At 40.5% G+C, this 15685-nt stretch overlaps 1 protein-coding gene across 2 annotated transcripts in view; it reads left to right on the top strand.

Moving 5' to 3' along the window:
* Positions 1-15685, top strand: part of N4BP1 (NEDD4 binding protein 1) — a 160569-nt gene that overhangs the window by 35268 nt on the left and 109616 nt on the right. For both annotated transcript variants that reach the window (XM_069217885.1, XM_069217886.1), the window contains exon 3: positions 8460-8590. In XM_069217885.1, coding sequence (XP_069073986.1) covers positions 8460-8590 — 131 coding nt within the window. The remainder of the gene's footprint in view (positions 1-8459; positions 8591-15685) is intronic.

Genomic DNA, 15685 nt, shown 5'->3' with positions numbered 1-15685 from the left:
TGATGCATGGGACCTGGGAGAATGGATCGTGAAAGTGACATCCAAGAGATCACCCGCTTTGTATGTGGGGAATCTGTTGCACAAAAATAGATTGAAGACATTCATGTCAGACATTCATGTCATTTAGGAATACCCATGCTATGGAATCATCTGATTCCTACCAGAGACTGAAATCGCCTAAGACGTTAGCTATTTGTTTCCCAAGGCAGTTGCCAATGTCACAATTAGCACTACAGTCTGTTCAAAAGAAGTTTGAGGGGCGTAGTAAATCAGCGTAATGGCGTTTTGAAATGGACTGTCCCTGAGCTGACGTAAGAAACCATTGAAAAGCCACTCATGTGCCAAGGTTGTTGGAGCTAGAGAGGATTTATGGAATATCGCCATGATCCCACTGAGCCGTCCCTTAAGGTCAGTGTTGAACCTGGTAACCAAAGATAATTAGTTCTTCCAGAAGAGGTCTAATAAATTCAGTCAGCCCAGTTTCTGTAAGGAAATGTAAGTCAGGATCTAGACGGAGGTGGGCAACTTAAGCCAGTGTTTAACCTCTGAACGAGCATTGCATAACAGTGCTTTAAGGGTGTTGGCATCTGAGATGTTAGCGATTGCATAGGGTCTATTAATTTGATTGCGAATGGCTGGGCATGTTATTTGCCTTAAGAAGTTTCCTGCAAGCCACGAAAATTTACATCTGGCTGGTTATACAAATAGAGCACAAAGAAAAAACATTTTTGGTTGTAATTGCATTATGTCAGTGGCTGACTGTAAGAGGGCCTTTGGTAGCAGAAAGGCATAATGGCAGGCAACATCCTGGTGCAGACGGACTTGTCTTTGGCGTGTGAGCGCATCAGCTGCGTTGATGCGTACCTGCCTCTAGATAGGGCAGAGGAGGGTTGCACATAAATACTACTACACTCCTTATAAGGCCAGTGTACACTGCAAAACAGTCCAGAAAAATGCAGGCTGCACCAACAGTTCCTGTTGGCCAGCAAAAATGATCTGAGCACCAAGTTGTCCACTTTTCAACCAATTGTAACTAGGGTTTGTGTTTGGCTCCATACCATACAGTCAGAATGATACAATCAGAATTGCTGTGGCAGCCAGTATACCCCTAGACTACATGTGTACAACACATGAGGAAATAAAAACAAAGCTAAATGTAATTTGTTGCCCTTTGTTCCAAACTACAAGGTCCTGAAAGGAATTAATGTTTAAGGGATGAGAGAGCATCTTAATGCAAGAATGGGATCATAATGAGTGAGTGCATGGGTCAATTAGTTGGATAGTGCATTGATGTGTGATTGACCAGGTGAATGACTGAGTGTGTGCGTGGTTGAGTGATTGATCAGCAGCATCTATAAAAGAAAAGCAGCTTCTTGCCACCAACTGACCACAGCATCTCTGACATGTTTTCCAGGTCACTCTCTCATAATCTTACATAATCCTCTCTTCCTCCCTTTTCATTCATCATTCTTTAATTTGTCTGATAATATAACAAAGTTTGTCTAAAGTTGTCTTTTGATAACTTCAAATTCTAGGTTCGCATAATAAAACCACACTTTTAGAAAAAGTCACTGTTTCGGTTCTTCTCGATTCTCCTTCGCTAGGCCTGCCCAAGTAGAACTGGCAATTCATATTAAATGAAGAATCTTCAGCAGTCTTTGCAGAATAACAGTGCCCTTTAACTATCCCAAAGTTTCATGAAATTGGCTTTAGCCACATGAAAAAAAAAAAAAAGAAAAACAGCTTTGATCTTCCAGACTTTTTCCATCAGACGCTTTCTCTCACAGGGTCATTTTTAGGTCGAGCGTTAGCGTTCGGCCTGCTGTATACTATAGAGTGAGTTCCAGCGTTTTCATTTGTTAGTTGCAGTGTCCTTCAAAAATCCTTACTTGCTAGTGGTCAGTTCTGCCTCTTTGTGCTGCTCCCAAAGTGAAAAAAGACAAGACAAAGTACTGTGTAATTACGCTACGTCCTGTTTATCTCTTCTGGAAGGGACGTTTTTTTGGCATTTGCCTGTTTCACCTCAACAGTGTGGGTGCTTGTTCAGTTACTCCTCCCCACCAGCTCCCTCTTTAAACATAAACCAACAGCAGAGGGGGGCTTTTCCAGGGCCAGCTCACCCTCGCTCTCTTCCTTATTGGTATTTTCAGTCTGTGTGGTAATAAAAGTCCAGTCAGTAATTTACAATGCTATGAGCTCTAACTCGAGCAAACACAAGACTATTGCATTCCAAATGCTTGTTTTAATTGTTTCCTGCCTCAGCTGTGATGTACATGTATCTGCCCCTGTTTTCAAAATGTCACTTTACTTTCTCTACGCGTTTACCCAGAGTTCTTTTGCAGGCATTCTGCATTTGTCAAACTGTTCATGGATGATTTTCATTTCATCTTCATTTGGTGTATGCTTTTTCGGGTTCATCGTCTGACCTTCCCTCAAGTGTTTGTTTGGGTGGTTCGTTTATGCTTTACTAGCGCCAGACTCAGATCAGGGATGCCATGCTTTGTGCTATTTACTTTTAATGTAGGTATATGCTTTTTGGGAATCACTGCGACGCATTAATGAAATTAATCACTTCCCTCAAATGTCTCCTAAAACCGAGCTCTTTTCACTTAGCCCTGCACACGTATCACAGGCACTGCGCTTCAATGTAATCATCCACTTCCCTAAGCGTGGCACTTGGGTCAGGTACGCCGTGCTTTTGGCGATTTACTTTAAGCTATGTATATGCTTTTTGGGGTTCACTGCCGCACATTCATGAAGTCAAGCACTTCCCTCGTGTTTGCTTACAAGGAGCACTTACCGCGGCACACCATTCGCTGCTGCAGCGTTGCAATGTAATTAGGCACTTCCCTCAAGAGTCTTAGTGTGGTCTGTTGCACACCGCACGTTTAGAAGCCGATGGCGAATAAAGGCGCGAATATTGGGAGTCTGGAGAAGCCAGTGTTTTATTAAGGCTTTCCAAACGCCTCAGAGACAAGTTTATAGGTGATAGGTGTCCTCCCGATGATGCTCTTGATGCCCCTGAAGATCCACTCTGAATAGCGACTACTGGGTCTTGGAGAAGAAGAGCAGTCTCAGGAGTCTGTTGTAGACCTGTAGGTGACTTTTGATGGGGGCTGGTATGCGGAGCAACTCTTTGCGAGACAGATGTCACAGGAGATGGTTGCCTCGACGTCAATCGACGTTGTACTGCTGTCGACGGAGATCCATGAGTTCCTAACGTCGAGGAAGACTTCCCCGTCTTCTCAGGTCTTGACATTGAATGCCTCGACGATGAGCGGTGGTCCATTGCAGGAATATGCCTCGACGTTTAATGTTTTGACGTTGAGCGATGTGCAGACGAAGATGAGTGCCTCAACGTCGCATGATGAGGGGACCTAGTTCTTGAGGCCGACTTCGACGGCGGGTGCCCCAACGTCGTAGGATGACGACTAGCCTTTGATGGCATGTGAGCACTGATGTACCTGCTCAACGTCGATCGGTGTGCGACCGTCAACGGAGAACCACCCCGATGAGGGAGTTAAGACTTCGACGTCTTGTCTTTCGATGTTGCTTGAGTCGACGGCGGTGTGCTCTTTGATACCCGGTGATGCGACGATGGAAGGGATGACGTCGACGGTGAACAGACAGGAATTTTCCTACTGGCCGACGTCGATCTGGCTCGCCGTTGTTCAGAAGAGTCTTTAGAAGTCTTCTCCCTTTCATGCAGACCATGTAGTCGAATCCGTCCCTCTGTCCTGAGAGTTCTTTTGGACAGATTCTTGCAATGTCTGCAGGTGTCAGGACAGTGACTCTGAGGCAAACATACTATGCACCCAGGGTGTGGGTCTGACTGGGCCTACTTTTTCCCTCAAGAAGGATATTTCACAAAAAGTGAAGGCATATTTGTGAGAAAAAAAATTGTCCTTCCACTCAGGAAATATTAAGAACCGTTGAGTAAAGCATAGAAAAATATAGTTTAGATAGTTTTTCTGGCCAAATAACCAGGCAAAGAGAGCTCAATGCTCCAGGATCCTCACAGAAGAAGCTGGAAAAAAGAACTGACCTAACTGTGAACCAACTGTCACCTCACTCTCACCCCTGAGACATGGTGGGATACTGGAGGTGCTCAGGGTCTTAAAGGCACGATGCCAATTTATTTTGGTTCTGCTGTGTTAACCTGCATGCATCCTATTGGCTAATAATGCTCCTTTATTTTCAATGTAGTTTTTCTCTTTTAAAATGGAGTGCTTACATTTTCTGTGCCTTCTACAGAAAGTTTTCACCTTTTAATTGAAGTTTTCAATTTATGTTTAAAAAAAAAAAAAAAAAAAAAACTCCAAAAAATAAAGCTTTTTTAGCCTGTTTCTCAAAATAGGCTGCATTGACTTTTTGCACATGTATATATTATTATATTTGTATTGAAATTCTCTACTAAAATGTTATTTTTCATAGCTATTTCATACATATACATGTATGTTTGTATATGCTCCGGGGTCCCCGCACGTGGGCGGGAATATTCAGTGTTTATGACTTTGAGGATACACCTGGAAGAGAACCAGGATTTACAGGTAAGTAACTTATCCTTCACACACTTCTGAAACAATTTCTAGTTAACTCCTTGTATCACTTTGATAAAAGCATAAAAGTTTGAAATCATTGTCATACCCCGCAGTGTGTTGAATACCTTTCTGCACTCATTGGCACCCTGAATTATCCACAGGTTTACCCAGTACAGCAGGGTCCACATTGCTGTGAGCTTGTACACAAATATCTCCAAGCTCTTTTCTAAAAGCAGTTAAAAGTTTTGGACTCTTATCTTCCTCAAAAAATCATTCATAGTATTTTATTCAACTTTTTTATTTGCTAAAGCCCAGTAACAATCAAAGTTTTGCCTCACCTTCCTTGGCAAGATGTGAGGCGAGCCAATAGTGGATCGCTGGTCATCTTAAAATTATTTGCAGCCAAAATGTGAGGGTTTACTTGTTTCAGTTTAAGCACACCAAGTTCCATGATTGTCATAACTAAAGCCAAACAATCTATTTCAACACTATTGCAATAGGGGATAGGATGGCATTTAAAAATAATATTGTCATAGAGATGGAAGGCCACAAGACCACCAGGATCTTGCATTTAGAGCTAGACTTTGATGTTCGACTTATGCTGAGACATTGGACTTAATCATCATCCTCTAAAGTACTGCGATGGCCCATTTAGTTTAGAAGTCTAAGGTTAAATTAGCAGTTAAATCTTTAATCAAGATTTTAAGTAAAGTTAGGTCTAGTATGAGTTGCCACCTTACCCCCGTACTATTGCCAACACCCTCATTACATTCACCCAGTTGACGATTGATATCCAGTTTTATCTGAGTTTTTGGACACATAACAAAAAGCTAGCTTCCATTTCTGTTGTAGGGATCTGATAATGACAGATTTTCCATTTGTGACCTCAGAATAAACCCATCAACCTTGACAAAGGCTGCGTTGAGGTTTGAAAAAGCAAAACATGGCCTACTTTTTCTTCTTTTTGAACCCTCTTTCATGATTGAAGAGACGCAGTGTCTGAAAGAGCATTTGAACTCTCCAGTACCCATGATAGCGTATTCCATAATACTTTAAAAAAAGCTTCCCAATGGCAACTAAAAGGGAAATAATTTGAAGGACATTTTAGTCACCCTTTTTGAATGTTTGATTAACTCAGACTTTCTGATTCAGGACTTATTTAGTTAACTAAATTTGTGATTGGGGTTTACTAGAGTTGCATGTCTTATGTAAAGAATTGAGGCAATATCTGGACTTGGCACTCTTTGAGTGGGGAGAGCACCTGTAGTATTTATTCCAAGGTATTTGGAGCATAATCCAGGGTAGATATAACTGTATTGGCAATGTGGGTTGCATACCATACCTATTACACTATTAGAAGGTCCTGATATATAAACTCCAAAAATTGGAGATGTTATCTTTCATTATATTACTTGTATTGGTATTATGATTATGATTTTGTGATTCTCATTGATTGTGCAATGCTTCATTATTTTTTCTATAGCGATTATTGTCTTCTGCCCGTTTTGTAGAGAGAGCAGACTCTTATGAAACTGTATGGGCTTGTTTTGAATGTGCCTTATGTTACTTAAATTATATAGGTATGTCTACCTGAAATGTACAGATTTGTATTCCAGAACATAGTCTTAGTTGTAAGCGTAGCTCAACAAGAATGATGTGGCCCTCTTTTGAGCAGGCTATGCAGAACATATCATCAGCTGGGTGATTCATGAAGCAATCATTGGCAAAGTGAGTAGGTCATTGCTTTGAGGCCTACTTGCCTTAGCTTTTTTGTTGAAACTGAACATCAGAAAAAATCATGCTTTTTCCCCAAAGCAGTTTGTCATCTGCAAAATAAAAACATTGGCAAAACCAATACGTTTTGCTTTTTGTCAGTCATCACACACACATACTGGTGCATGTATCAGGACGCTGGCACAGTTTTCTTTACCTTTTTTGTTCATTACTCAAAGATGGAGGATGCCACCAGGATCAGTAAATAAAGGATTAACTTATTTTAGTGTGAAAGGGCTCACTGCGCTGCAAAAGGGACTTTACCGCAGAGGTCAGCTACCCTCCAAAAACAAAAATAATTATTATTAATAAAAAAAAATCGGAGACAGGTTTGTGAGTGGTTTGTGGCACAATCGAGGAGCAGAGCAGACTGGGGGGGAAGCAATGAGTGTGGGTGGGGGAATTAAATGAAGATGAAGCCATGTGTGGGTGAGGTGTCAAAAGCGGCATACGAGTGAGAAAGCTATGGTGTTGTGGAGTCTCAGTAGGGAGATAACATGTAGTGTTGGGGGGACAGGCTTTGGACTGGGGAGAAGCACACAAGGGAGAGAGCTGGACAAATATGCAGGCTGGGCAACTTGTAATGAGCCGGTGCTTGCTCAGTTTTAAATCTTACTTCAATATGTTGTGCCTCAGCTGTACAACAGGCTGGATTTACCATTCAATGTAGTTTTATAGGTGTGTTTAGCACTTAGCAGTTTTTAAGCGTACCGATCTTATTAGATGTGAATTGGTGTGGGAAGGATGTTCGCTTCATTTCTTGGTTCCAAAGTCCTCAGTCTAATTACCATGCAGAATCTCGTCCTCTTTGCAGGGTGTCCCAGGGTCAGATTAGTGATGAAGACAAATACCAGAGCAGTCTACATCTTTGAACCAATCGGAATAAGATGGCTTGAACATGGCACATGCACACAACATGGCTTTGAAGCTAGCTAAACCAGTGTAGAGAAGAGTACTCTAGTTGGATATCAAAGTTAAGTACAATCATGATTTCACAACCTTTCAGCATTTTAGTAGGAGGTTTCACCTGCCCTGAAACTGTATTTATGGCAGTAAATTATCTCTGTGTGTTGTTCTACAAACTTCATAGGTAATGTGCTTGCAGCAGCTGGCTTAGCCTTTCAACTAGTCAATGGGCTCCATGGGAGGGAGCCCTTAGTGGGGATTTTTTCCTTGCAGACCAACATGTTCTGGATTGAGCGTCAGTAATATGGCTAAAATTATTTTGAGATTTAACTCCTCTATTTTTATAATGTTTCTTCCCTGGAATGGCAGCGGGAAATTGCACATGCCACCCAATGAGGAGCAAGACCAGAGTATGAAGCATGCCACTTCGGTGGGTGAGAATCCTTGCATCATAGACATGATTCCTTACGATCTTTGTGGAAGAGCTTTCCCCCACCTTCCACAAAGCATCACATTAATTGGGTTTATTATGATATTCATTTACGAATATGTGATGGGCCCATAGAAAATACAAGAAAAAACCCTCTCTCCACCTCATTGTTATTTGAAGGACACATGTCAGCCAGTCAAGACAATGGTAAAGAGCAATGCCCCAGGAGAGAGACTTCCACAAGATGGACAACGAAAGCCATTGAATGGTAGACAAGGGATAGTTTATAAGCCCCTGCAAGTTCTTGCTAAGCCCACAGTATACTTTTTGAAACCAGGCAACTTGTGCTGTGTGGTTAGCTCAACCTAAAAAATGTACATAAAACAGATATCACAAGTTGGGGCACGTCTAGCAGAAGGAATTTTGTATTGTAGGCCACTTTATTGTATTACAAGTATTTTATGTGAGTGCCAAATCCTGTATGGGTCGCATACGATGGTACGTGGAATTCGGACACTTCAAGCATGTAACATTTTTAGCTTTCATTTACTTTTGTTTACTTTCATTGGATCATGTTCTTTAAGGAGCTGGGATGTGATACACTCGGGGTAGTGTATCAGATTTATTGTAGTGAAGTTCCAGAGAATGGGATGTGCATGGGGGCAAACTTTACCCATTTGGTAATAGAGGGGAAGGTGGTCCCCATCACTGTCATGTGATGAGCAATATACCTTACAACCAATAACTTATTCTGTAATAACTATAACTGTACAGGTTTGCTAATCCGTTTGTATTCTTTTTTTTAATAGCCACGGTCTTAAACAGTATTTTTCATGTCGAGGAATTGCTCTTGCTGTTGAGTACTTCTGGAAGCAAGGCCATCGAAACATTACTGTGTTTGTTCCACAGTGGAGAACAAGGCGTAATCCTAATATTACAGGTAATAAGGACACGTTTTATTCTTGAGATCTGATGCAGGATTTCCTCAGTGGCTGTTGAGCCTTGAACAAAACATGTGATGTACAATCCAAACAAAGCACATATTTTCTTGAGCTTTGGAATCAAACAAAAGCATCAGAGATTGGGACTGAATATGTTGATAGCTGTAACTATTCAGTGTAGATATTAACTGCCTGGTAGAACACATTAAAATATATTTGTGAATGCCACATGGCATCTCTTATGCGAAAGTGTTCAGTCACTTAGAAGTATAGTTGGTTCATAGCTGTACCAGAATATATTTATGTGAATGGTCTTATTTGAAAGTGATTTCTTGAGTGTTTGTACATTTAGCAACAATAGTCAACCATTTAGAATTTAGCACAGAGATTTCCATGGAATTTAATACAAGGGGAAGTTGCATTGAGAGTTCAAATAATTAAACACCAAGGCTGAGTTTTATTTGTTTCCTCCTAACTGTTTCTGCCACAAGACACACTTGTTTTGCTTTGTTGTAATGGCCCAGCCCTAACAAGAGGTAGAAGCAACAGAGACTGGTTTAAGCCTTGTTGGTCCTAATGAATGACGGGAAGCTTAAATCCTGAGGCACTGTGAACAAGGTTCCCATGTCTGAGCAAACCCATAGTGTTTTGTCCATTGCACTTCAATGTATGCTAGTTAACTAATCTTCAGTTTTAAAGTGGGGCTTTATGAATTGTACTCTAGCCATTTTGAAGTGCCTTTTACGCGGTCAGTGCAGCTGCTGCAGATGTGAAAAGGTCTTATTTGAAACCATTGGCCTTCTCCAATTTTTATGTATAATGGCTCCTACAATCCGCTTACTCTTGGAGAAAACGAGAAGTACAGAACATCTTCATTTATGTTGAACAGAGAACAGTAGAATTGTGAAGGGACTTATAACAGATATGTACATAAAACCTTTTAAGTTCTGTTTCTGCATTGTTATCCTACTCCAGAAAATGTTTTATTATAATGCTAGATATTGCTGTTCAGTATGTGTCTCGGCGCTCTTGAATAAAACTTAACTTACGTTTTTTGGAAAAGACAAAGTGTCCAAAAATACATGCTTTTTGTAAAGTGGGAAAACCAGGATTTTGAACTGAGGGCTAAGTAACATCAGAACTTATTGTATTCTATAAATGGTTAAGAAAAAGTTAGTTAAAAAAAAGAAAGAAAAGCTGCAAGCCTCATAAAAGTTTGTCTATATCTTGAAAATAAGGAAGTGTGTTCCAGTTTGGCATTGAGTCTATGGCACCGACCCCAGGATTTTAATATATGATTGTTGAAAAAATATTTGCTCCTTATTTATTGGACTGCTGTTCTAAGGGTTTTTCCCTGGTCCATGCAGTCACTGAGAATACAAAGCATTGGCAAAGGTGAGAAGACTGATGATCCCTTTGAGTTCTATAGATACTTGATCTGCAACTGGAAATGTCTCCTTTAGTCCTTAGGTAAATTTGCTGTTTGTAGGTGGTGTTAGGCAAGTCTAGGTACAGTGTAATACAATTTTCACAACCTGAATAAAGATGCACTTTGTCAATACACATTTTAATGCTAAAGTTTCTCAAAATATATTTTTATGGAATGAAATGGTAACCAAATAGTAAGAAGTACACAAAACAAACAATGAAAGTATTTGTACAGCAATTATAGTGATAAAACATAGATAAATCTATGGCTATCCACCATATATACTGTTTGCAATAAAGCAATTTTCACAAACATTGGCACAATCCTTAAAATAGAAAACACAACGGAAAAATGTTAAAATCCTTAAATGGTTCAACAGTGTCCTCAAGCGTGTGCTGATTGCAGTTACTAAACTTTAAAATGGAGGATCGTGACTCTCTCACCAGAACTTAAGGATTCCTTATAAAGTATCTAATACTGCCGTCTTCAGTAAGTGGCTTGCTGGTGCCTACCTGGAAGTTGCTCTTCTGTGTCCAGCTCAGCCTATTAAATTAGAAACTTTTCCTTGGCTCAATTATAATATATATACCAAAATAAAAAATGTTTTTTCAAGACGAACATTAGTGTATTTTAAGAACTTGTAAGCTGGTGTTCCGTGAGAAATAGTTGAAATCCCAAAATATATGCAAAGCTCAATACTAATATTACATTGGTACTTAGGCCATTCCATTATAACTATAGCTATTATATGTATTAACCGTATAAAGACATCCAAACTAACAAAGCCTTTTGTGTAACAAAGTAATTTTGCCTGATGTGGTCACTATTACAACACTAATAGATCAGGATGATTTTCATTAATTATTAGTAGCTCTTATTAAGGAAAAGGTTGAAGACCTCTGATCTAATTAATTACTGTTTGCAACCCTGGTTTTCACAAACTCTGAAAGCAAGGTAAAATACAATGGCAGTCGACACAACAGTGTGTCTGCAACAGGAAAGAAAAGGCACATGGTTTCAGTGCTCTGAAAAGTTAATTATTTTAACAAAGAAAAGAAGGTTATCTGCTAGTTTATGATGATTAGATGCCGTTGGTTGCTGAGTCCTGTAACTGGCTGAAGGTTTTTACTTAGACAAGGTCGTTAGCAGGAAAAAGCAGACCGTTTGGGCTTCATCTTTGACTGGAAAAAAACAAAACCAGAATTACTTAGCTCTTTATTTTAAAGCGCCAACAGCATCACAGGCAATGCAGGTCTTTTACAACAAGCTGATGTAATTTTCAGCTTATATCCAAAGTCAGACATTTTGACTTTTTTAACTGCCACTCCTAGTCAGTAGGTCCTCCAAGTTTGGAATGTCCAGCCGCCTAGGCTCAGACACAGATTCTGTCTTCAAAGAGGTTCTCATATTACACTCCTCCCACCTTTTGTGGAGACCAGACACTCCAGGGGTTTAATCTAGCAGGTAATAAGCACACTCCTTGTTAGTGGTAATGTTTAAAGTCACCAAATTACCCTGAGCTAAACTCTCTGGTATCTGTGGCACAAAGCAAACAGGTGTAACTGAGAGGTAATATGTAAAATATTTATGCAGTACTCAAACAATTATAAATACAAAGCAATAAAAATTCCAAAATTAATTAAAAAAACAGAGTAAAATTAAATTGAAAAAAGGTAGCAAAATTGCAGAAATACAATAAGGTGAACAGAAGGTAAGAAATTTAAGATTTAAGTGAAAATGGTGCCAGGAAGCACAAATGTCCCATGGTAGTCTGTAGTTGCAGTGGAAATGGACCACGGCACAGTTTCGCGCTGACCATGATGGAGCACTGGTCGGGTACACTATCCAAGTTCGTCCTGGTCAAAGTTTTTAACTTTTGACTTTAGTCTTTTAAATCTCGATCTATCGCAGGAGTTCACCTGCAAAGCCCCACAAGACCTCAGGGATAAAAGAGAGAGAGAAAAGGAGGGGGAAGGAAAAGGGGAAGGTTAAGGAGGGGAAGGAAAAGGAGCGGAAGGAGGGGAACACGAAGAAGGAGGAGGAGGAGAAGGAGGAGGGGCAGAAGGAGATGGAGGGGAAGAAGGGGAAAGAGGGGAAGAAGGAGGAGGGACAGAAGGGGAAGAAGGAGGAGGAGAAGGAGGAGGGGAAAAAGGAGGAGAGGAAGGAGAAGGAAGGGGAGAATGAGGAGGGGAAGGAGAATGAGGAGGGGAAGGAGAATGAGGAGGGGAAGGAGAATGAGGAGGGGAAGGGAAGGAGAAGGAAGGAGAAGGAAGGGAAGGAGAAGGAAGGGAAGGAGAAGGAGGGGAAGGAGAAGGAAGGGAAGGAGAAGGAAGGGAAGGAGAAGGAGGGGAAGGAGAAGGAGGGGAAGGAGAAGGAGGGGAAGGAGAAGGAGGGGAAGGAGAAGGAGGGGAAGGAGAAGGAGGGGAAGGGGAAGGAGAAGGAGGAGGAAGAAAAAGGGGGAGAAAGGAGGAGAAAGGAGGAGCAGGAGGGGAGAAAGGAGAAGGAAGAGAAGGAGAAGGAGGGGAAGGAGAAGGAAGAGAAGGAGGGGAAGGAGGGGAAGGAGAAGGAAGAGAAGGAGGGGAAGGGGAAGAAGGAGGGGAGGAGAAGGAGGGGAAGGAGAAGGAAGAGAAGGGGAAGAACAATGGGAAGAAGAAGAAAAGGAAAATGACCATGTGGACGTAAAGGTTCCAATCTGCCTTTGAAAGTGAGGCCATTTTGAAGCATGCCTCAAGTGTCCTATGAAAAACCCTAGCAGAGTTGTCAAGCAGGATGTGACGTTGAAGCAGGACTTGACATGTTAATGTAAAAAGCGATCCTCCTTTATTTTCTGTCAAGTTCCGATGAGCCATCTCTGTCCACTCAGATCAGCTCATTATTTGCTCCAGTGAGCAAAATTTACACTTATTTAATGGTAATTGCTGGCGGACAGAAGAACAAAATGCAGATCTAGTTTCCAGGGGCTTCTGGCACGGCAAAGGTAACTTTTCAAAAGTTACCTTTCTTGTAATATTTACAACAAATCTGGCTTCAGCTTTGAATTGGATTTTTAACAACTATTAAACTAGTTGTGTAATTATTTTACTAATCAGTCCCATTCCCGAGATATAGGATTACTATTTAATATTGCATACCAGTATTTTCCTGTTGAACAGCCAAACCTGCTACAGTTAAAATAGCTTTGAAAGTATTTTCACTGTAAGGACTTGTTTAACATTAAACATTTACACATCCTACTTCTAAATAGCATGCACTCTATTGGCTACCCCAAGTAGACTTTATTGCCGTTAGAGGTAAATATTTAAAAGTATGGTTTAGGCCTGTCAAAAGGGGATATATTGAGAGGTCAGATTTGCTGTTAAAACCTGCACAACCAAGCTACTAGTGGCAGGCTTACATTCATGTTTACATTATCACCGTAATGGATGGCACAATGGGTGTTGCAGTTGCGACATCTAACTTGCATTCCCTGGGTACATCTTGGTACCCTATAATAGGGACTTGTAGGTAAGTTAAATATGGCAGTTGGAAGTTTACCAAGTCTGCCATGCTGGAAGGTGCAGCAAAAGCACTTTACCACTGACTAATGTGCACAGAGCATTGCAGTCAACATACTATAATATTTGTGGTTCAAAACCTCCCTCCATAATGCTTTGCATGGCATTACGTTTACAAAACATTTTTGCTCAGAACTCAGCTTGTGGTGGTCTGAGGAAAATGGGACCACCTTCAAAACGCTCTCTGTTTTCATCATCTCTGGGTCAGTGTGGACACCAAAATAATTACCACTCCCACCATTCAGTGTCTTTTAAGCTTTCTCATGGCTACAACTTTTGTTTTACAGCTAGGAGACGTTTTGTTTTAAAGGCCTTTTTCTGTAATATCATTGCAGTAGGCCTGCTAGCCCTAAAAACGACCTCCCGGGGCTAAGGTTTTGTTTACACTGCATTACTTTTCCCTGTTTATTTCATGGGGTTATGCCCTCTAGGGGCTATCATTATGGGTGCATGGCCATGTTTATTACAAAATATATTTTTGTTATGGTGCCCTGTAGGGCCAGTAATGCCATTAGTTTATTTCTGATAAAGGTTTATATGATAATTGTATATGTTTTAATAATTGCTCCTTATTACAATAATGATGACCATGATTCAGGCCAACTTAACATCCTTATTACGTTTTAAATATGTTTGGGAGACCCTGTTAGTTTATTTCTTCTCTGTGGCTGTCTTGTGTCTTTTTTGGGGGAATTGTTAGCCACCCAGCAACTCGTATGGTGGGTTGGTGAAAGTGGTATTCTATTGGAATTATAATGGCATATTTACATTAGGATGGAAACATTTTAATTTTTTTGCTGCAGATAGTAGTAGGTGAATTTAAGTGCTTTAGTTATGTTCAGGCCCACTGGAATTATATGGCAAGAAAAGACGAAATTATGAGGCAGTGACCAATTTAAGTGGCAAGAAAAGTCAAGTTATGAATTTACAATGCCAATAGCTCCAACTCAAGCAAACGCAAGACCTATTGTATTGCAAATGCTTGTTTTATAAGTCTGACTGGACAGTAAGCGTTACAATTGTGTTGTTCTGTGCAGTAACAGTTAATTTCTGAATGATATTTTCTTCTTTTTTGTGACATGTTGCATGTTACTTCCTCATCTTTCTAACAACTATAGTTATTTTGCATTCTTTATTTTCCTAGCTGTAGTGTTATGGTCAGTTTTCTCACAAGTACCACACTCCTTTCTCTCAGGAATGCCTTGCTGGCTAGCCGTAGATACCGGCGTCATCACAGTAAAATATTTAACCTACTAGGAATTAGATTGTTTCAGCTTTGAAGCTTGGTGACTGGTGACCATTCACTAATCCTGTTAAGACTTTGGCCTCCCAATGTTTCTAGCATAAAGTTGTTTTCTTACGTTAATTATATAAAATGTGGCATCCTCTGATTCTGTGCCTTATTTATCATTAAATTGGGAGTAGTAGAAAAGGAAGAGTACAGTGCAAGGGAGTCAACAATGTTAGCGTAATCAAGTTTGAAACAACAGCCACAGATTTAAACAAATGGCTTTTCTCTGATTGGTTGGTTTGGTATATACTTCAGAAATGAAAAAAAGTATATTGAATTGTTTCATAGTGGAACAAGGCCATAGTGACCCTTTCAAACCTTAGTGTGCATTTGTTTCTTTAAAACATATGTTGTGATTTAGAAGGGTTTGCCTAGTGAGCATTTAATCTGCACAGTTATGCCTACCCAAAGAGTTGTAATATCCGATTCAGACCACATTGAGTGAGAGCAGGAATCTATCTAAAAAATAGCGCATCTTATGAAACCTCCTTAAATAATTCCCTTCCAAATGAACTCACTATTGTGATCCATGTTTAAGTTGGATAGTCTACAGCAGTGGTTCCCAAAACTTTTGACGTCTGTGGACCCCCACTACTGGAACCCGGGGACCCCCACTAAATCATAATTTGAATCTGGGGACCTCCCACTGAGTCATTACCGAAAGCTGGGGACCTAATCTGTTAATATTACTTTATTTTCTAAGCAGTTGCGGACCCCCTGAGAAGGCTTCGCGGACCACCAGGGGGTTCCCGGACCACAGGTTGGGAACAGCTGGTCTACAGTTGCTTGTACGGTCATGTGATATTACCTAACACATACC

The sequence above is a fragment of the Pleurodeles waltl genome, chromosome 12 (assembly GCF_031143425.1).
Source record: "Pleurodeles waltl isolate 20211129_DDA chromosome 12, aPleWal1.hap1.20221129, whole genome shotgun sequence".
Classification (NCBI taxonomy): domain Eukaryota; kingdom Metazoa; phylum Chordata; class Amphibia; order Caudata; family Salamandridae; genus Pleurodeles; species Pleurodeles waltl.
This window is presented reverse-complemented; position numbering and strand designations above follow the sequence as displayed.